Here is a 23,035-nt window from a genome sequence, read left to right as displayed (position 1 = left end):
AGTCACTGGCCTATGACGCACCATGACATCAGTCCAGAGGAGTGAGAGAGAGAGGGAGAGAGAGGGAGAGAGAGGGAGAGAGAGGGAGAGAGAGGGAGAGTCTGTGGGCCCTGAGAGGCAGAAGAGGCTGCTTCTGCTTGGAAGTGGAGTCTTACCTTTCCGAACTGGTCGAAATACTGCTTCACGTCCTCGATGGTGGTGTTCACGGAGAGACCGCCAACAAATATCTTCTTTGTCCTGGTGACCATCTGCAATGCAACACGCAAATACAGGAAGGAACGGCTATTAACTTTGGCAGATAAGGAATCAGCCGGAGGTCATTCATTTCGCATGTGCACTGTTTCTAACATGATGAATAATACACGTGAAAATTGGGACAAATGGAGTTAGATGTAGCGGTTAGACAGCAGTTCTGAAATGTGGGTCTGCCGAAGCAAGATGTTTGTTTGTGTGTCTGTGTTTGAGTGGTGACTTTTGAATGTGACTGTATATGTGATTATGACTATGATCTATGTACAACCAAGAACAAGGGCACCACATACTGTAAAATGGCAATTCATTTGGTGTGTAAGTGCTTAGCACAGGGGCCTTAAGCTCAGCTTCAGAAGTCATGTGATAAACTGATGCAGGGTCTTGAGTGAGTTGAGTGAGTGAGTGAGTGAGTGAGCGTGTGTGTGTGTGTGTGTGTGTGTGTGTGTGTGTGTTTGTGTTTGGTGAAGGGGGTGATCGTGTGCCTGCTCTCTTGATGAGCAGTGACAAGTGTGACGTGTCCCTTTTGAGTGAAGGTGAGTGTGTCCCAGTGACTCTCACCTTGGGCTGAGCTCGACGTGGGAAAGCCACCTTTGGGTCGATCTGACAAAGAGAGAGACAAGAAAAGACAGGAAAAGGAGAATGTTAGCGATGTGGTATGGCCAAAAACACACACACTGTGACCCTTCTACCGGCAGCCAAAGCTCTACCTAGAGGGTTAACCAGCAAATCGGCCTGAGAAAGAGGTTATTAACGCCGGGCGACGGCTCAGGCTAGCTGAACACTTGCCGAGCCGCTCCTGTCCCCAGCTGACCACATCAGGCATTCTGCTGAGGCTGCAAGTCATCCTGCCTGCCACTCAAAATACACGTCGCTAGGCAACAGAGGCTCATCCTTTACACCCCAAATACACTAACAACGAAATAGGTGAAGGGGTCTAGGGAGATATAAGAGCGAAAAAACAAAAACAGCTTAAAATACACCCTGCCCTAGGTTCTGGATATGACTGGGAAAAGAACCACGATTCCAAAACGAGCCAAGTCATTCTTATTCAAGGTCCCAGATACACGGCATAAATAGAAATTGAAGCAATATCTACAACCCCCAAAAATATCTACGTACAATAACAAAAAATACAGAAAACAATAATAAAGGAATTGACTGTTTAAAATGTGCAGCCTGGTGCACCCTGATATCTCTGAGCTGGTAATGAGCACAGCCAGGAATGGGCTCCGTGCTGGCTCTGAGTGTAAGACTGAAGCAGGAGGGTGTGTGTCCTTGTTTGTGTGTGTCTGTCACTTCCAGCTGGATATTGCAATACACCACAGGTCCAGTCCTGACCACGACAACAGCTTTAACTAAGGCTGCCAAAGGTCCACTGTCGTCGCTGCATGCTAACCCAAGGCAACAGGAAGCTGGGTTGTGACATTCAATATAGGTTTGTGATAGAATATTACTAAGGAGGGGGGGGGGGGGGGGGTACTTTCACAAATCCCATAATGCATGGCTAGACTTCCAATCAACTTTCCCTTAGGCTATCACCTTCTTTTGTAGGCCTGTTTCTCTTTGAGGTTAGTAAATAATGACACTAATTGTAAATAATGTACACTATTGGGGACCACTACGACAATATTTCCTAGTCAGAATGATGCACAAGTACCAACACCAGAAAGCTGACATCAAAGACTATACAACAGTCTTTATTATATGAAAGCATAATCAACATAAACATAAACAAAACAACACAAATTAAAAACAAAAAACAATTCCTACTTACAAACCAGGCAGCTACGGTATAGTCATGGCAAACGTAAGAGAATGAAAAAACTGTGTACTACCGTTACGAGAGCTCAAAAGCCTACAAGTGAATGCCTCATGACTAGAGAACAAGAGCTAGGCTACTCCATGCCATGCAGTAGTGACACACTGGTGAACGGCCAGAGCAGAGGCACAGTGGAAAGCTACGGCACGCTAGTTCATCCCGTACCGTACCACTTCCTCGGGGGCACAGCGGCTGATGGCTAGGACTGCTACAGAAGGCTGTGCAATGCATGCTACGTTTCTGAGCCAAGGTCCAGACAGTGCTCTAGACAGACGCGGCTCTAGAGTGCGTCTTGGGCGGTGCCTAGAAGGTTTTAGTGCTATGATTTTTAGGGTTTTTTAGATCTCTAGACTACGCTGACGATAGTCACCTCGCGCCATCAAACGCTTCCGCGGCTAGCCACGCCTGGACAGACAGACAAGACAGACAGACAGACGGAGACACAAACACACACACACACACAGACACACACACACACACACACACACATACACAAGAAAGACAGACAGAACAAAGACAAGTGAGAGTCATCAGTGGTTGCAGTTGCAGCAGCAACGCAGAGCAGGATGTAAAAAAAACAACACCCCACACAAGCCCAGTGTGTTTTCTATTGAGGAAAACGCATGTAGTAGAGACTGTCCCTCCAAGCCCTCTCTATTTGCATGTCATTTTAAAAAGCTGTGTTGTTTTGAAACCAACCCCCCCCCCCCCCCCGCCCTTGCCCCTTCCAGTAGAAGACATGGCCCATCCCAACTCATTTAGGATTACAGCTGAAAAGAAGATAGGAGAGAGAAAGCAATAGAGTACAGGGGAGAAAAAAAAAGAAAAAAAGGCATTTAAGAATAGAGACAGCCCAGAGAAAGTTTAAGCCTGAGTAAAAAAGAGGGAAAATCAGCGAGCAAGAGAAAAAGACAGAGAACGAGATGAGGGGAGAGAGAGAGAGAGAGAGAGAGAGAGAAAGAAAGAGAGGGAGAGAGAGAAGGCAAAGTAGGCAGAGGGAAAGCGAGTTCCCATTCATAGTAAAACAAAAACTCCTCATGGAAACTCTGCCGGCTCTGATTGTGTTTGGCGAGGCAGTGCCCAGCAGGCAGCCCCCTCCTCTTTCATTAATTACGGGGACAAAGGAGCCCCAAACAGATGGGCCAGGAGACGGGCAGAGGAGCTGGGGGCCCTCCCATCCCATTCGTCCGTCCCCCAATGCCCTTTGCTGCCCCCTCCTCTCCTCACGCTCCAGCCGCTGATCAACCGATCGAATCACACAGCCTGACACACACACACACACACACACACACACACACGTTCTCTTGCTTTCAAGCACGCAAACACGAGGACACACACACACACACACACAGAGCGCACACCGCACACACACACACAGACGTAGGCACACAGAGGTCTTGTATTACACAGGCGTAACATTGGGGCAAACCAACCAAACACACACACACACACACACACACACACTCACACAGGCGCAAGCTGACCACAAGGCAACGCCAAGCCCATGGAGTTAGGTCTCATTCCCTGCCTGATGACTCAACTCGTTAAAAATTGACTGTGCTGTATATGTGGTAGTCATAGTGCTAGTCCACCATGGGATTAATGACAAAAGTGTTTACTGTAAAACACTATAGGAGGGTTGGCACTGGGCGGGGGGGGGGGGGTTCTGCTCGGAAGAGAGAATGGCTGAGGCGAAGTACAGCGGGGTGCTCAGTGGTGGACGAACCAACATGGGAGACGGCCATCAAGGTCAATCTGCTTGGATGAGCAACTGCAAAGCAATTAGTTAACGATGCTCACTAATGAGGGACAACACCCCACCCCCATACCAGCAAAGGACAAAGGTGTTTGTGTGTGTGTGTGTGTGTGTGTGTGTGTGTGTGTGTGTGTGTGTGACTGTGTGGCTGTCTGTGGTCAAGAAGAGGACAGGTACGTGCTCCCGCGAGCACAAGCACACGATCCAGGGAGAGGCTTTAGCGCCAGCTATACCTCGGAAGTACAATCCAGTTTGTTTTCGAAAATCCGATTACTAGCATTTGAGATCCCTACTAATTACAAGGCTGAGGGATCTCTAGCTTTCCCTCTCTCTCTCTCCCTCTCTCTCTCTCTCTCTCTCTCTTCATCTCTCCCTGCCCCCATCTTCTCCTGTCGTCAGCACACGGGAACTAATCTCGATGGAATCAGAGAGCTGACTATTAACCAAGCAATGCAGCAGTAACCTTGCACAATATGTCTCCTCCACCAACATATTCAGCACATATCAAGGCCTCCTGGCCCACACCAGGTGCATCGCTGTCAAGTACACCAATTTGCGCAAGGTGCTACATTTTTTTTTTCCTAATACAAAAAGTCTCTTCTTGACCCGTAGCAATAATGTCATTTTCAAGGCACAGTACAAAGACTTGAGGGGTTTTTTTTTGTATGCCCACGATTTCAGAGCATCGTGCTTCTTATCTGATTTTGTAAGCGGATGTTGAAAGGACTGTGTGGGTGATACTTGACCAGTCCTAGCCTGAGGAGGCAGAGGTTGAGTAGGCCGACAAAGTCACCCATTTTGAAGATGGTGGGTCTACAAGGGAGAACGACTGCTCTACTGGTGCTACAGGGCAGGCTGCATGTTGTTTCAGATAAGCATAACAGCAGCAGGAAGTAAGCAAGCACTAAACTCACAAGCAATTCTGCAAGTTGTGTACTGCACAGAGATCGTCGTTTAAGAGTAGCCATATTTAAGCATGTGTCCTGTCCTCTCTCCCCCCCCCCCACATGGGCCCAAAACCTACTGCCGCCCTTTCTCCAAGACACACACACACACACACTTCTCACAGCTGTCCTGTAATGTCCGGCCTTCTGCGTGAGGGGGCCCCAAGTCGGTCATCACATGATCCCGGCCCCTTTCACATTTCATTACATCCACGGGCAGTCGGGGCACTCATAGCCCTCTCTCAGTTCCCTCTCTGGCTCTCCAAAACACACAAACAGCGCTGCAACCCCCGGAGAAGCCCTCCATTCACAACAAGCTGCCCGCACAGACTCGCCACTTGTGTCTGCGAGAGCTCGGGGAAGACCGCACTCACCGAGCCTCTGCCCACTTATTTGTGTTATAAGCAAACGGCAAGGAAATAGGACCCGGCGGCTGCCTTGTTTGTTCGTCAATAGATTTTTTTGTGTTTTTTTTCTAATGTGGGATTCCACAAAATGTCCCCTTTTCCCAACGTTGAGCCTCCCTCTCTCTCGCTCTCTCTAGCTCTCTCTCTCATGCCCCCCTTCTCTTTCTCTCTGTCCCTCTCTTTCATTTTTTTCCTTTCTCACTCTCTGTCTCTCACTCTCACCATGGGTTGAGAGAGAGCGTTAAAAAAACAGACCCAGCATGGCACATTCTTTCTGTTTCCAAAGAGGAATCTCACTCTTCTTCTCATCCCATCTCACGCAGGTCAAACAATGGCCATTCCTGACTGAAGCAAGCGATGGAGAGGAGAGAGAGAGAGGGGGGGGGGGTAGGGAGGGAGAGGGGGTGAAAGGGTAAGACAGAGCAAGATATTGGGAGGGGTGGCATGGAACCAATGGCAGAGAGAGAAAGAGGGTCTGTATGCCTTGCCAAATATCACTATAAAAAAATGAATTTATCACTGGCAAAGAGCAATCGCCCAGATGGATGGTATGAGATGGGCATTTCGTCTTGAACGTTAAATAGTTTTTCACTACAGCATGCCAAACGGACCCGTGGCACAGCAGGGAACCTTGACAAAACAATCTTATCTATCAAAATGGCTTCCAACTTTTATCCTTAGCCCAACCAATCACAACATAACCCGGGGTGACCCATAACCACCCCCCGCCACACACACGAATTCTACACTAGCGTCCCCCAACACCCCACACTATCAGCCATTAACACAACAGAGGTGCTTCATTCTCAAACATGCGTGCAAATGCCCATTCAAATACAACAAGCAACCATTAAGACAATGACTAGCCTTCGCACCTCAGCCACACACTCATACACACACACACACACACACACACATGCTGAGACACTTAGACATCATTCAAAGGCTTTCCTAATTCAAAGGCCTTCTACAGTATCAAACGGGGATGGTTCTGGAAAGGGCACAGACATGCTGAAAGGGGACTAATATCTATGGCAGAGAAATGCACACAGACTAAACATCCCTACTCAGCACCATAATGCAGCTGCTATGATGGCGAGTCAGCACGTCCATATCACACGTATCGCAGCAGCGACTGGTTACTGCACGACACCAAAAGCTGAGGCACTCGTGAGCACAAAGGTAGCTTGAAGCACTTGCTAAGATCTTTTCTTTAAACCACACTCCGAACAACACACCTCACCAGCAGTACAATACATGTTTACTTTTATAGTCATGGCTGGAAAAGGCATGCCACTGCACTTACTCTAACTAGAGTACAAACACTCATTATAGCTGCTTCTCAAAGATGGCTTCCATGGCGAATGAAATAATCACTGTTTGCCATGGCGTGTACCTGGGGTGCCTATCGCGGTGCGGTCACAACCAGTAAAATAACCACGGCCCACAGTCACCTTTTACAAACGCACAGAGCTTTGCCTGTTTGAAGACTGCTGGGTGCTCTGTGCTCTTTGCATTCTGGATGACTGAGGAAGTTGTTATGGAGACACTGGATGCACATGGCAACAAAATCACAAAGGTGCCCCCTGTGACTGACGGTTGCCGTGCCGATTCTCCAACAGCAACTGATCTGGAAAGAGACGCTCGCCTCCATCTACCGTGTGCCGCATTAGGTGCCATTGCTGAGACTTAAAGAAACACTCTAAGGCCACACATCTGACTTCCCTTCAAAGACTACAGCAGATTAAAGTTTTTCATTGGCCCACTAAAATGACGTGGACACCGGGGAAAGGCGGCCCTCTCTTGTGCTTCCAAAGAAAATAAACAAACACACAAACAACACTCGCTGTTCTTTCTTCCTCCTTTTCCTATCCCCTCTGGGCTATTGTGGGGAACAGCCCTCTTCTCCTTGTGGCAAGGATCTGTCTGTTTTGTCTGTGCTGACACACCCACATTTATCACTGACAATGGACCATGAATAGGCTGCTCCACACAGACCCACATGTGATCTCTGACACAGTCTTCATGGTTATTCAAATAGAGCCATTAGTCCTGCCATCATTGGTGCCAAAACTCTTGCTCTGGGCCACATATTGTCAGTTATTCAGATGCTATAGTGACAGGACTGCCGTCTGTAGGGTACACAGTGTTCAAGAAGGCCACACCACACAGAGGCACTGAGGTGCTTGCTCAGAATTATGGCCTACAGGGAGAAAATCTACGAAAATATGCTACCCCCTCCTGTATATGTGGGGGCGGGGTTTAACTGAGATGAAAGTTTTCAGTAGGCTACCTGAGAAAATCATTCACAGTGGCAAATGCCAAATGAAGGTGAATATTTTTTCTCAATGTGTGAATCCCTTTCTCTAGATAAGCTATAGGCCTAGAGGGTCAGTTTGCCGAGAGGGAAAATCCTGTGAGAGTGTTTTCCTTCTGCTACTTGTCACATTTTAGATTTGTTTTTAAAAGTTTTGTGTGCAAAAGTTTTCTAAAGCGAGAAGCAGTCCCGTCTCGGTCCCCAGGTTACCATAGCGATGAACAGCAAGAAAGAACGCTTTCATGTTGCGCGCGCCTGACCACTTCTCGGTGGGCGGGGAGCAAAGGGGCGCGAGAGAAAATGGGGCACAGTGGTTGATCCCTCAAATCTCCTCATACTTTCCGAGGAAATAACCGCTCCTGACAAATGGAAAAGCTGTCAAGCAATATTTACGCGTGATATTTCCGCCTGACACTTCTCATGATTTCGAAACTCGGGTCTTTGACAATCTACAAAGTTCTGCCCACGACAGAGTGACAAAGACCAGTGGCCATCTGCATGCCGTAGGCTATGTAGAGATTATGAAGAGTTCCACTCTGACTGAAATAAGCCTATTTGATTTCCCCTGTCATAATAAAATTGACAAAGCTTCGTTCACAAAGGTCAGAGAGAAAGTACAGCCACTTACTGTTTTCGAGTCCAGTTCATGTCTGTTCTGCGCCAAAACTTTATCCACGCCGGTTTGGTCAACATATGTGACAAAACCAAATCCCCTAAAGGCAAGAAGTAAAAGTACAGCAAAATATTAGAACAGAGTATGGACTCTCTGTGGGACTGTAAAACCGAGTTAAGAAAAATAAATAAACAAATGGCAGCGGTGTGCTGTGAGCGCTCCTGTGATAGGGCACCGATGTGCGCACGCCTCCCTCACCTCGATCTCTTCGTAACCGGATCCCGCATCACCATACACTCCTTCACCTCTCCGAATTTACAAAAGTATTCCTTCAGTCCCTCTGTGGAAAAAGATAAACAGCATAAATGTGACTCGAGAGTGTTGATTCATCTGTTTCATGAGACAGCTCCTACTATGAACGAGAGCGATGCCGTCCAGAGTAGACCAATTGTGTTTGCTTCTCGCAACGCCACTCATTCAAATGTTTTAAAAGATTCCATTCAACCTGAATCCAGTAGGCTACATGAGCCATAAGCCTCGATCATGAAACTGCAACGTGCTCTAAAGCAATTTAACCTATTACTTCAGCACAGCAATACATATGGCCTCCCAGGTATAAGCTACGCATATATTTAGCCCAACATGTAAAATGAACAGTGTACTGTATCAGAGCATGTGGTTTACCATAAGATTCAGAGCAGCCAACAACAATACCCTGTCGTAAGCATATAAAGGACCAACACGGACGGACCGCCATAAGCTCTTTTGCTTTACATAAACATAGGTATGGGTTTCAACTTTAGTTGCTGAACGTTCAGGCTCATTTGAAATGTAGCAAACAATTTAACATTTAACTAAATAAGGAATGTTGAATGTATTTGCTGTTAATCCCCACAGCCCCCAGTCACAGCGCTCTAGCCCCTCACGTAAATCCGCACGCTGATCCTTGTTGAATGAATGCTTTGATTTCGCCAGTACAGAACCAACTATTTACTTTCTTTTTACGAACTTTGAGGGCTTTTCACATTCCCACAGGAACACGACAAAGCATTTTCAAACGCCGAGCGAAAGTGGACGTCAGATTACTGAGCAGCCAGGGATGATAGCACTCGACATTGCGGGCTATTTGTATGAAGGGACTTAATGAAGTATCAAGCAGGACATCTCACCTTGTGTTGTCTGCCAACTGAGACCCCCGATGAACATTTTGCTGGAAAGAACAGAGCAAAAGTACGGCACGTGAAAACACATATCAAGACTCCATCTAAACAACGAGGGGTAAACAAAATAAAACATTCACTACACAAACATCCAGATGAATAAAGTAGACATATTCGGCCATGTTAGGACAAGATTATTGGTTTAGGTCCAGTCGATATTACCGACATGTAGGCCTGCATATCCTCAGAAAATAGAAAAGTTAAAATAAACTGCGACCATCGCCTTTCCAAATGAGAAACAACAAAAAGACTAGAGGTCCTGAATGGGTGAGCGGCAGTGGAACACGGTCCAGTGCACCACACTGAAAGCACACAACAGAACGAGCACGTTTGTCTTTTGTCTCCGCGCTCCGGTGGTCTCCCCACTAACTCCGGGGTGATCTTTCGGAGACATCAGGCCGAGCCCCGAAGCAGGTAAAGCGAATAGGGAGATTTACCAAGGGTCGTGCGGGGAGTCCGCAGAGGACAGGCTGCTTTGGCTCCCTTCCGTGTCCATTCCGTACCTCTGTTCCCGACTGTGAGGTGCGAGGGAGCGGGGAGTTGCAGACTCAGGGGCGGGTGGCCGAGGGGGGTGGGGGAGGGGGGCGGCCTGTCTAGAGGAGGAGGGACGAGCGTGGTTTACACACACACTCAAGAGCAGAGACTCCGCCTCTGCCCCTCTTTTTGCCGTACTCCCCGCGAATCTCCCTCCTCCCCTCTCTCTCTCCGACCCCTCCCCGCCTCTTTCATGTAACCGTACAGTAGCGCCAGCGCTCGAGTCCTGCGTAGAGGCTGCCTCACGCAGTCAACCTCAGCCTCCAAGGGTTTGTAAGAGACAGGAAGAGACGACAAACAACCCACCGATTTTCCTCTCAATGTGTGAAGGGCATCGTCATCATCCCCGGGGACAACCACTTTCTGTGAGATGCTGACCAAGGTCAATCAAAGACCTTTACTGTGACATTGGTTAGGAGGATAGGGATCAGCATCACTGGAATGCCGCTTAATGCACAGCTCCACTTATGATTTAAAGATAGAACTGTAGTCGACACCTCGGATGTAATCTCAGCTGTTCACTCAGAGTCGGTGCGATTAGTCAGAGGATGTCTTTGACTGTAGGCTACTGCCGTCAGTAGGCATAGCGAGGTTTCCGTTCCAGTAGCTCATGTTGCAAAGTGACGCTGAGTTTGACTGGATGCTATTAGTTGTTGTATTGCGTGAATGGTGAGTTGGTAACTTGTTTCGTTTTTGATTTTTTTTTTTAATGAAGACGATTGGCCTAGCCTAATTATTATCACAAAATGAGGAATCTTTAAGACTGCTATATAAGGCTACCCCAATTAAATATGCAAATCTCTGTTGAAAAATTACAAAGTGCATGTAGGCCTGATGCTTTCATAAGGTGGACATTGTGTTATTATATTATGGTAAGGCTAACTCATTAGGCTATTTAAAAGCTCCTCTGAATTGGTAGGGACCACAGCTGGAATTATCAATCTCAGTAATTCTCTAATAGTACATTTCATGTCTTGTCATGTCTTGTCATGTCAACACCACTGCAAATACTATTGGTCAACAATGTGATGAAGGACGGTACTTTAAACCTGCCTATTTTAATAGTTATTAGTTAGTTAGTGTGTGTGTGTGTGTATGAGTGTATGTTTAATGTCAGTTTCTAATGAGCCAGGGCCTGCATGGCTCTACACCCACCCCTCCACCCCCAACAAACCCCCTGTAGTCCCTCCAACATCCTCATGTGACAGCCTAAACGTCTAAACAGCAGATTACAAGCTTTCTATAAGCACTACTTCTGAACCCAGTCCAGGCAGTCACCTGAGCAATCTAACTCTCTCACACAATCACTCTCTCACACACACACACACACAAACACACACACACACCTTTCTCTCTGACACACATAAAAAATATATGCATACGTAGGCTACAAACAAACACTAGCTTGTTAGTCTCGTGTGTCCAACATGCTGGGTGAAGACGCGCGTCCCCATAATAAGTTTTCCACAGCAGGAAGTATTTCAGGAACTCAGAAACTATTTCAGGAAATTATTATGTTTTCACTCTTTCATTGTGCAGGAACCTCCAGGAAATATGTTCCAGGAACATGTTTCAAGGAACTGTTCTGTGAACTGTGGTATGGTGAATCATGACCTGGCAGGCAAAACAGAACAAAACCTACAAATAATTACCATTAATTGATCTGTTCAAAGAATTATAGAAATTAACATAAGTTCTGATGTAGTGTTATTGTTTGCTTTAGAGACAGGTACAGTACATGAACTTACTGCAAAGTTGGTTATGTATTTGAAAACTAAACAATAGCTAAGAGGTACCAACACACCTGCTGCTTAATACGCAACTTCCTACATGTGTCACATACTCTTAACACACACAGTTGTAACTGTCTTGGATTACATGTGGGTTTCAGTTCAGAGTGGTTTTGGTTCCCTAGATGACTTGGTCCCCCAAATAATTTTCCTCTCTCCCCCTATGCGATTCTCAAACTTACAGTAATAAGTGTATCTACAATGACTTTCTACATCAGTGGTTCTCTTTGGAAGTGGGGACTTTTCGAGCCCCACCTGACCCCATCAACTCGGTTTAAAAAATCGTTCCGCGTTGCATTACCTGCCTTGGCCCGCTGGATCAGATGCTATTTTAAATCATATGTCGGTCTGTTTATGACTCCTATGTTTGTGTGTTGCTTTTTTTTGTTTTGAATCTATGATCTTGTCAAAAAAAAGAGAGAGACGTTATTAAAGAATAACAACAAAAAAATCCTCTTGTTCATTGCGCCCCACCTGACCTGTCTCTATTCCCCAGAACCATTAGAACCATATAGAACCATTGGTCTCCACATCAACCACAATTCTGGTTCTCGTTCACACATAGGATATACAGACAGAGGTGCTCCTGTAACACTCACTCACACTCATACCCATCTGAAAAGATAATCTATTATGTCAACCACAGCCCACAATCAACACAAGGTTTTGGTTGCCATACTAAACATCACATAACTATCACTGACAGGGGCATACTCATTAAATACTAGCGCACTCTATTACAGTAATCAAGAAAACTGTTGTTAATCTTGGTCATCTTTATTTGCTGAATAAAACATATGCAGTACACTCAATGATGAAGACTATCCTGTTTTTCTTAACTTTCTAGTCATATCAAAGCCAAAAAAATAGAATCTTTAAATGCCTTGACTATTCCCTTTAAATTGTATACTTTGATACTATAGAATAAGGATTACATATCAGAGTGTACACACACACACACACACACACACACACACACACATGTATTGGCTGTGTGTGGCAATCGTTCTGGTTAGCCTTGATCTCTGAAAAAGAGAAAAACATTTTGACAGCTGCATTGTGTGTAAAAACTGGAGAAGGAGAGAGAAAGCGAGAAGGAGAAAGTGGATAGAGACAAAAGAACACCAAAAAAAACACACACACACACACACAAAAGTACTGAAACAATTAAAACTTTTCTATAGCCAGACATCCTAATCGTCTCTTACTTGGTCCTGGTGTCAAAGAAAATTAAATGCACTGGCAGTCTGTGTCTAACACGTGTGTGTGTGTGTGTGTGTGTGTGTGTGTGTGTGTGTGTGCATGTGTGTGTGTGTCTGGGTCTGGTGAAATGCGCTGTCCGTCTGCTGGTTGTGCAGGATACAGTGTGTGTGTGTGTGTGAGTGCTGTTGGAGGGGGTGGGGTGGTGAGGGACAGTATGTAGGACAGCGCCTATTCTGACTGGGATATGGGCGTGCTAAATTTCTGCATGCATGATCAATGGCTTTGAATGAAGAGAGAGAGAGAGCGTGAGCGAGGTAGAGAGAGTGAAAGAGAAAGACAGAAAGAGAATCAAGAGGGGGGAGGGGAAGGAATTAGTTTGCAGATTGACAAAAAAAAATATTAAATAGGATACAGATAGGCCTACAGTCTTAAAGAGGTAGTTTGATTGGAGAGCGAGTGTGGTAAAGATCTGTTACGGAAAACGACACAGAACTCATAAGGAGAAAAAGAATTGGGTGAGAATACAGAAAAAGACCAACTGAGGGGGGGGGGGGTGTTCTGTGAAATCTCTTGTCATATGCAACTCTTGTTCGTCCATTCAGTGCTCTCTGCCAATGCAAAAGCTGTCTTTTCAAGCTGTCAGAGGCATGAAAGAACTGAAAGATGAACAACGGCTGCAAGGATAAGATGGGGCTGCTATGATGTATGAAAAAGACAATTACTATACTGTCATTCCTCATTATACATACATGTTAAATTCTCATTATTGTCACATGTTAGTTGTTACAGTATTATAAATAAATCACAAAGTGATTCTCTCAATAACCCTGTTATTATTACATGTTCAGAGGGTTCTTTTTATTATAATGTGTAAAAATATGTAATATACAGTACTACGTTTATTATTCATTGTGCAGAAATTAAAACCAGATTTATCATTATCTCATTGATGTGAGGACATCCTCTGAAGGCCACTTCAAAGTTAAGCGAGACGAAAGTGTCTCCCGGTCTCTCCTCTTAGATGCTGCTGGCATCCAATCCACAAATAACCAGTTGTGCTTCCCCCGCCTCTGTCTTCCTTTCTTCTTCTTCTCCTCTTTTTTCTCTCGTTCACTCCCCCTCATCACCCAAACACCACCTTTTTCAGTGTGGCCTACCCAGCTCCTCTCCTCCTTTGTTGGCTTGACCACAACTGACCCTGGAGTGGAGGGGCTATTGTTGCGATCTGACCTCTGACCCCGAGGCCCTGGGACCTGCTCAGAGAGCCAGTGCTGGAGGGGGCAGTGAAGGAGGACCTCCAACTTTTGGCCCCTTTGTTTGGATTTCTCCCCTCTATCACTCATTGTTAGAGACGTGCAAAGATGAATGAGGCAGAGGGTAAGGCTGCAGGATTCTCTCTCTCTCTCTCTCTCTCTCTCTTTCTCTCCCTCTCTCTCTCTTTCTCTCCCACTCTGACACTACCATTATCAGTCTTTCGTTTAGGGAACACATTGTGCTGCACCCCAAGATGTATGGGTTAGTGCATGTGTGTGTGGAAATGAGTGAGCGATATAGAGAGTAGGAAGGAGAGAGAGAGAATGAGAAAGAGAGAATCAATGAGAAAGAAAGAGAGACAGAATGCATGCCCAGGCTCCACAGAGTCCTATAATACCCAGAGTGATTATTAGTGGATTTGGCAGAGGCAGGCCTTTGGTCGTCCGGACTGTTTCCTCACCTGGCAGGTGTCAGGAAGAGGAAGTGCAGTGCACTATGGGAGTGAGTGACTAACGAGCACACCTGTGCCAGAACACACAGCTCCTCCTCCTCCTCCTCCTCTTCTCCTCCTCCTCCTCTTCTCTCCCTCTCTCTTCTCTGTCCTCGCTCACACAATCCTGCCATCCTCAGGGGAAGGTGGGGCAGAGGGAAGGGACAAAGGAATGATGAAAGAGAGAAAAAGAAACTGAGAGAGAGTGAAAGGAAGAGAGAGAGAAAAAACAAGAGGTGAGAGAAAGAAAGCAACAGAGAGAGAAAGAAAGAGAGAGAGAGAGAGAGAGAGAGAGAGAGAGAGAGAGAGAGAGACAGAGAGGTTTTATAAATGTTAAAGTGCACCTGCCAGTAGCTTTGGCGGCGACTGAACAGAGGCATTAGGTCTGCAACATGAGCAGCAGCCCTTGCATTCGTCATTGGTTTCGAAACAGGGAAGCTCCTCTGGAACATTAATTTGTCAAAATTTGAAACTGAGACAAGGATTTGCACACACAAGGACACACTGACACATACACACATTATCAACATATGCACACATACCTATTTGGTGACAAGCACGGAGCTACAAAGAGCTTTCAATGTCTTCCATAGTTTCCACTGTAATAATTATACCATTTCTGGCAGTCACACCCGTGTTATGTCAGCACACAGTCACCTCTGAGAATTTGTTTGTCACTCCTGTCCTGTGTGTTAAATGCAAATGAAACGCAAAAATATCAACACTTGATAGATCCACAAAAACATCTGATATGATCACTTTTTTCTTATTTCCCAATCTGCTGCTTTATATACGCTACATTCAAGAATTTATTTCCGTGCTTCAACTTTGAAATGAGGTCATAGACCATCTTCCTCGTCTATGTCTCAAAGAGCGCCTTCACAGCAGTCATCCATACCTCACCCCCCCGTCCACCGATCAAAAAACACTTTACTCAAAGTTCCACCCAGCCGCAAGTCAAGGCCCAAAACCCTCCCGTGTATCTCTTTTAATCCTTTTTCCACTCCCAGCACCCCCTCCCCATCCCATCTTCTGTTCACCCAGCCTATCAACGCCATTCCTGACATCTATTTATATCCCCCAGCGCCGCCACCCCCCCCACCCCAGCCCCATGCCCTGGTCCTCTCTATGCCAACCCTCAGGGATACTCTGGGAGACACAGGAGAGGGGATAGGGATGTCACCCTGCTCCGAGGCGAGGGTGGGGGGTTGGGGGTTGGGGGGGTCGAGGGGGGGGCTGGGGGTTTCCGGAGAACCCTGTTCAGCCAAGAGCACACGACGTCCCCGTGTATTTTTGTGCTCTTGTTTCTTCAGCCCGCCTTCTAAGCAGGTAATGCCCCCAAGAACAGTACATAGACTGTGTAGTGTGGCACCGGGGTGACCGCATGGCGACGCGTTGCCACAGCAAGTGCGGGTTAAGCGAGAAGGCGAGAGAGTGCGTCTGCACAGATGTGCGCCCATCGACAGTGGGCAGATAAACATGCCAGCGTAATTACACAAACAAACACAAGCACAGACACGCAGGCCCACCACAGCCGGGCTAATTGATTGATGGGAGGGGACATAAATTAAGGGATGGCGAGGATGGGACCATGTGATGCACTCTCTGTTCCACTCGGTCATCGATCAGCCTGCATAAACTCCGCCTCCAACCCCCCCTCCTCCTCCCCTCCCCTCCCCACACACACACACTCCCTCGATGCCTGCATGCATCTGCCACCGCGTGTCGTGATTGGCTCCACAACACAACAGCAGCAACACCAGCAGCAAGGTGAAAAACAGAAGCCACGTCACACTCGAGCTCCTTTCGAGAGCAGCAGCAGGAGCTGAAGTGAGCGTGCTCCTGGTCCTGATGACTTTGAAGAGAAGAAAACACCCACCCACACACACACACACACACACACTGAAAAACATACACACACACATACATACGAAAACATACCTAGGGATATGTAAATACATACGCACACACATACAGTGTTAGCACAAATACAGGCACACGCACACACCCACCCACACACACACACACACACACACACACACAGTAAGGTTAAAAGGGCACTTGGTTTCGAGGAGTGTGTGAATCTCTGTCCTGCTCGGGCTGTTGCAATTCTCAGCTGGGTAGGTGCGCTTACACCCATCTAGATCTCAGCTTCCACTTACCGCGTCACCAGGGAAACAATTTGCCCTTTTCCATCCACCAATGGGCTCTCGGGAATACCCAGCGCAGTGTTTGTGTGGGTGATGCTGTTTCTGACGAGGGCTTGAATGGCACAGCAGCCAGAGCAAGACCACAGCAGCAGCCAGGGTTTGTTTGTAGACTTGAATGACTAACTCATTAGTATTGAAATGTCATAGTAAGCTACCGCTGGCATGACAATGGTTTCAGATTGTGTGAAACCTTTGCGTAAGCCTTTGTTATTGTCATCTGGTGTATATCGAGGGAGGCATGTTAAATCAGTATACGGAGCTGACGAGCTGTTTGTCTGCTTTATAAAATGTAAAAAAAAAAATTCAATCTTGTTTTACATTCAAGTCTTCTCTATGAGCTTGAATGTTTACTCTCGAGAGGGAAAGAGAGAGAGAGATTGAGAGAGAGAGAGAGAATCAGAAAGGGGGAGAGAGAAAGTGAGAGAGAGCCACAGAGCGAATGAGAGAGTACAGATTGAGTTGACTGAGGGCGGGAAGGGCAGCACGTGAAAAGAGGGACAGAGAAAGGAGGGAGGGAGGGTGCCGTGGTGCTTTTGTGCACTTTTGTGAGGCTCAGATTGTCTCCTACTCTGGGAAAGTGGAAACTCAACACCCCCCTCCTGAGGTCTGGTTACCAGGTGAAAGAGGGAGAAAGAAGGAAAACAGAGAGATAGAGTGAGGGAGGGGCGGAGAGGTGCAGAGAGAGAGACAGGGGGAGAGAAAAGAGAGGGAAGAGAAAGAGAATGAGATTGGTTAACAAGGAACAAGAGACAGGAGTAAAGAGAGGAACTGATAAAAAACAGAGGACCGGGAGAGTGGGAAACAAGGGGAGTGGTAATAAATCTGCCAGTAACCTTTACCGATGGGCCAAGGGAGGGTTTTCACAGGTCAGAACAGCCAAGTTTGGCCGCCGTGATCCTGTTTCATGAGTCAAACAGTTTCATTTTTAACCAGAAAGGTATTTTTTCCCTTTCTCTCTCTCTCTCTCTCTTCCCTTCTTCAATTAATAATCAGTTTGTTTCACACTGGTCTGTGATGAATCACTGCCTCCAGTAGGCAGATGACGGAGAGAGAGCTGCTTGTTCTGTCATAGCACCCCCTCTGCTGGACATGCACAGAACTGCAATTATTAAAAATAACTCTTCCCATTACAGGTAGATCAACCTCTTTCATAATCATGAATAGAAGTCTTGCCTTTGTTGGATATTTGTTTACAAAGTCGTATCCTGCAAAGATCCATTCACTTGTTTCTAGCTGGGCCAAACCTTCATTGTGTTGTCTACTGTAAGCTGAATGTTTTTTACAAAGAGACCTGATCATATGAGACTCATTATACACCTCATTACACATATTAGTTGAAATAGTTATCTGATACTGATATTAACTGAAATTAAACTTTATTTGTGACAAAATAACATTTGTACAAATCACACAGCAAGTCACTGTACAAAGCAAGGGGAGACCACAAAAAAACAGCGAGTTCTCAATGTCCTATGCTACGAGATAGTTCCAGTCTGTGTAATTAATATCCTTTCAGTACACACCTGCCTCACTCACACAAAGACATTATACACAGGGTTCACATTCTTACTACTTGTTCAGATTTGTAATTTACATTTTAGGCTATTTACAAACTGAACATTTTGCAATTGCCTGAAATCTACACCACAGGAGAAAATCAAAACATTGCACCCCAATCAAATCATACTCAATGTCTGACACACACACACACACACACACACACACACACACACACACACACACACACACACACACACACACAAATACACACACACACACACACACACACACACAGACACACACACACACAACATATTGTGAATCAGGCCTTCTACCACAAAATCAGTTGAAAACAAAAGGCTCACTGGTCATGTCTTTTGAACATGGCAGGAATGTAGGAGTATTTTCTTTCCTGCACTGCCAGAGTCGGGTTACACACTCAGATTAGTGGTGGAGCGATGGAGAGCCAGCTCAGATAATTGATCGTTCTTGACACAGACATCTGCCACACTCTGTGAAACTACCGAATCTGCGAAGGGGTGTATAAGTGTGTGGGCGGGCATGTGAGTTTGACAGTGAGATGTGTGTGTGTGTGTGTGTGTGTGTGTGTGTGTGTGTGTGAGATGTGTGTGTGTGTGTGTGTGTGTGTGTGTCTCTGTGTGTGTTTGTTTGTGTTGTTTGCTCACTCAACACCTCTCTCCCTCTCTCCCTCCCTCCCTCTCTCCCTCTCCCTCCCTCTCTCTCTCTCTCTCTCTCTCCCTCCCTCTCTCTCTCTCCCTCCCTCTCTCTCTCTCTCTCTCCCTCCCTCTCTCTCTCTGAGTGTAACATCAAGTACACCTGCCACTGACAGACAGCTGAAGAGGCTGTGTGTGCAAGTGAGCTGCAGGACCACTAATAGTAATATCAAATACCGCCCTGCAGTCACGGCACGGAAATATCCAAACTCATTCACAAAACAAACCATGGCAGGTGAGGGAGATGTACCGTCAGAGAAGAGGCCTCTTACACCTTCTCACATTGGCTATCAGCGTCCTTTTCATAGAAAAGAGTGATTAACCACTCTCTCTTACACACACACACAGAAAACACACACACACACGCACACGCACGCGCACGCGCGCACGCACACGCACACACACACACACACTTCATATGCATGCTTTGGACAGCTAGGAAAAACCATGTAACTAAAGTGACATTTATTTTAAAAAAAATGTGAAGATGACTCACATTTAAGTATTGAAGAAGAGGAGAAGGAGCGATCACAATATGGCAGAGGGACAGGCTTTCCTCCCTCAACTCAGTTGTCTGCCACGCTGTGTAGAGTATGGAGGCCCATGTGATCCCTTCAAAAACATCTTTGCTGTATAGATAATTCAGCTGTGTGGAGTCACAAGGCAGATAACATGCCACCGCACACATGGACCTGGCTGAGGAACAATAACTTGGAGGGTTTTTTCACATTCATTTTGCTCTGAGGAAATTGAGTATTGTGCCCTGAAGGGATGAAATGAGGGAAAAGTTCATTTCCACTGTAAAAGTAACTGCCAGCCGCTAGGCCCTCGCCTCCCTCTCTCCCTCTTTCCTTCTCTCTCTCCCTCTTTCCTTCTCTCACTCCCTCTTTCCTTCTCTCTCTCCCTCTTCCCTTCTCTCTCTCTCTCTCTCTCCCTCTCTCACCTCACTGGCCTCCATTGTAAGCATAGTCAGCCTTGTTGTGCATGACCAGTCTGTTGTCCACGAAATAGAAGCTGTCAGAACGTGTCTCATATGGATGATCCACCATCTGGCGAACTGAGGAAGAATACAAACACACACACACACACGCACACACACACACACACACCAACACACACACACAATGTTAGATGTTAGTTAAACACCTCATATGGCATTTGAAAGGATGGGAACATACAACTGAATAAAACAGTTTACAAATTCTACACTGCTGACAGCGTTGCTAATAAATATTTGCCAAAAAGTACCACTCCGTCTGTCTGCTCGTATACAAGACGGATTGCTAACTTTCTGGCGCTAGTCACTAGAGTCCATCAGGCACTATTATATTTCATCTAGTGAATAGCTAATTGCATCAGTCTGTTCCCAGTGGAACCATAAATACAAATTACCAGCTCTAATATGATGAAGGCTCCTGTTCTATTTTTCATTGTCATCTACAACATCTGCATTGATGACTTTGCTATTTAAAGTTTCACTGATTTAGATCATGCTTTCATCATTGTGGTGCTCTTGTGTTTTCCACACTCCCTTTATCTCTCTCTCGCTCTCTCTCTCTCTCTCTCTCTCTCTCTCTCTCTCTCTCTCTCTCTCTCCCTCCCTCTCCCACAACCCATATCCACAGTGAGGAGAAACAGTCACGCCTATGTTCGAGGCCCTGGCAGGCGAAGACGATGGAGGACGTTGTCATCCGGGACGGCCGGGTAAGAAGGAAGTGACTCACTCATGCTGTCCGACAGCTGCGGGAACTCGTAGATGTGCTCGCACGTGTTGCGGCTGTTGGGGATGCAGAAGCCGAAGTCAAAGTCGAAGCTCTTGAGGAGGTGCTCCTTGAAGTAGTGCCTCTCGATCATGCGGAAGCTGTTTAGGGGACGCGGGCCCACTGTGAACTCCACTCTGCATGGGGGAGGGGGGGGGGTGATAGTGAGGGTGCAAGTAGTACAGTGAGTTATGCAGCTCAGAGGGAAAATTGATAGAAAAAGGTGAGCCATAAGGGGGGGGGGGGGGGGGGGGCAAATGGCAATATGAATGTGTGTGCGTGCGTGTGTATTTGTGTGTGCATTTGTGTGTGCTTGTGTGAGGTGAGTTGGTGTGCTTACTACACGTGTGTGTGTGTGTGTGTTTGTGTTTGTGTTGTGTGTGTGTGTGTGTGTGTGTGTGTGTGTGTGTGTGTGTGTGTGTGTGTGTGTGTGTGCCCAAATGTGCTGTTTTACTCACGTGGCTCCCACTGTTTTCAACTTTAGGAAGGCGGTGGTGAACTGGTACCGTACAAACCGCCCAGTGCTGGAATCTGCCTCCCTGTTTTCCTCATCCTCCACTGACACACACACACACACACACACACACACACACAAACACACACACCACGTCAAATACCTCACTCTTCCATTCACCTCAAACGGGCCTTACACTGTATCACACCCAAACACACACTTCAATATCACATATGTGCACAAACACCAAAATCGCTGTTTCGCATTCTGGACATGTTAGTGAGTATCTTAATATGTAACCTACAGTAAGATAGAAACTGGAAACAAACTAGAAAAAAAGATGTTTGACAGTGTACAAAAATGCGTTATAACACAATGCTGTGTTTTACCAGTATGGGGTGGTTTAGCAATCTCAAACAGCACAGTGCCTGTGTCCAAGTCCCTTATCTTGAAGCGGGTGAAATCTATGTTGTAGATGTTGTCCTCTGTTTTACACAGATAATCTGTAGAGATGATTCACACAGTGATTAGTAGGCCTTTAAAGATACCTTTGCAGTTAGCCTAATGATGAATTTTGGTGTTCATCACCTGTTCACAGTGAACATAGTCTACCTTAAGCAAGTAGCCTAATTATTTTATCCTTTCGTAATGGGCTTAGAACATGCATTATAAACAACTTTGCATTTAAGGTGATCTCTTTACATTGACCATCCAGTTCAGCCAAGTGACATTTAACAGTTGGCTGTCTACACTCAACAGGTGTCGCGTGCTGATGATTAATTGTTCGGCCCCATATTCCTCCCTACCCCTTTCGCGATTAAACAATAAGTAACATTTCCATAATACTCCAGATAACACGTCTTTTCAACGTTATTACCAAACTAGTTGACGTCGCAAAAACTGCTATACATACCTCGTGTAGCCGCGCGAAGACCAAGCACGTCCTCAGAGGTGATATTCCGACCCTGCTCGCGGAGCTCATCTTCAGTGACCGGCCTAATATCCACCTGGCTGCGCCTGGACCGTAGTCTCTTCAGCACCCCTCCAGTCGGCTTGAGCTCCCAAGAAGTTACTGTATTTTGACCTGTTTCTGCAACGGACGCATCGGTTGGTGGCTTAATTCCGCTCATGATAACCAGCGGTTGACGTTTGATCAATGTAAGATGGCGTCCCAGTTCACTGTGTAGTTAGACTCCGCATTTTGAAGAATGACTGGCCACTTGTTTTCATGAACACATGCTGCACAGTTGCCATGACTACCAGAGCTAGAGAAAGGATAACTAAATCGGATGGGATGGGTGGCTCTGCATTTAAAAGGAGACGCATTTGATTTGGTGCGTGGTGACGCGTACGCGACAGAGGATTTGTTAAAGAACTGTAGCCTATCCCCAAGCCATTGATCAAATTTCATGAGAATGCTGCCATGTCAGCTCTGCCCAACTATTTCGTAATGGCCTACCTTTAAAAAAAAATGTTTAAAAGTAGCTTGTAATAGGCTAGGCTACTTGTTAATAGCCAAGAAGACACCTAACACCAGACTATTGAACGGCAAATCGAAGAACAAGTCATAAATGGCACTGACAAAAGCAAAAATAACTTGCGCCTGATCTGTGACAAATTACCGGTTACGTTGATGGACGGGTAGGCTACTATTGTTGATGAGAAAGTGCACTGGAGGTGCCACAAAATCAAACATCCAGTCGTGGTAACATTGTAGAAAACAATGAGCTAAAATTCCATTCACACTGTGTCAACCTTCCTTGCTGACTCACCCTTTG

General features: G+C 46.2%; 2 protein-coding genes across 4 annotated transcripts in view; both read right to left on the bottom strand.

The window, feature by feature from the left end:
* LOC134100636 (RNA-binding protein Musashi homolog 1) overlaps positions 1-9,879 on the bottom strand; it is a 21,169-nt gene extending 11,290 nt beyond the window's left edge. For both annotated transcript variants that reach the window (XM_062553967.1, XM_062553968.1), the window contains exons 1-6: positions 9,766-9,879; positions 9,278-9,318; positions 8,367-8,448; positions 8,124-8,208; positions 811-852; positions 156-248 (exon numbers count right to left, since the gene is read on the bottom strand). In XM_062553967.1, coding sequence (XP_062409951.1) covers positions 156-248; positions 811-852; positions 8,124-8,208; positions 8,367-8,448; positions 9,278-9,318; positions 9,766-9,824 — 402 coding nt within the window. In that variant the 5' untranslated portion in view covers positions 9,825-9,879. The remainder of the gene's footprint in view (positions 1-155; positions 249-810; positions 853-8,123; positions 8,209-8,366; positions 8,449-9,277; positions 9,319-9,765) is intronic.
* Positions 9,880-19,167: 9,288 nt separating this feature from the next.
* Positions 19,168-22,705, bottom strand: LOC134101052 (protein unc-119 homolog B-like). Of its 2 annotated transcripts, XM_062554613.1 has the most exons (6): positions 22,171-22,705; positions 21,647-21,760; positions 21,262-21,361; positions 20,768-20,940; positions 19,987-20,100; positions 19,168-19,735 (listed from the first exon to the last, which is right to left on the bottom strand). In XM_062554613.1, exons 1-5 carry the CDS (start codon positions 22,385-22,387, stop codon positions 19,988-19,990), a joined length of 717 nt encoding a protein of 238 aa, XP_062410597.1. In that variant the 5' UTR covers positions 22,388-22,705; the 3' UTR covers positions 19,168-19,735; position 19,987. The 2 variants fall into 2 exon arrangements, with proteins under 2 accessions (XP_062410597.1, XP_062410598.1); XM_062554614.1 differs by lacking the exon at positions 19,168-19,735 and having other exon boundaries at positions 19,963-20,100.
* Positions 22,706-23,035: the final 330 nt, after the last annotated feature.

The sequence above is a fragment of the Sardina pilchardus genome, chromosome 14 (assembly GCF_963854185.1).
Source record: "Sardina pilchardus chromosome 14, fSarPil1.1, whole genome shotgun sequence".
Taxonomy (NCBI): Eukaryota; Metazoa; Chordata; class Actinopteri; order Clupeiformes; family Clupeidae; genus Sardina; species Sardina pilchardus.
This window is presented reverse-complemented; position numbering and strand designations above follow the sequence as displayed.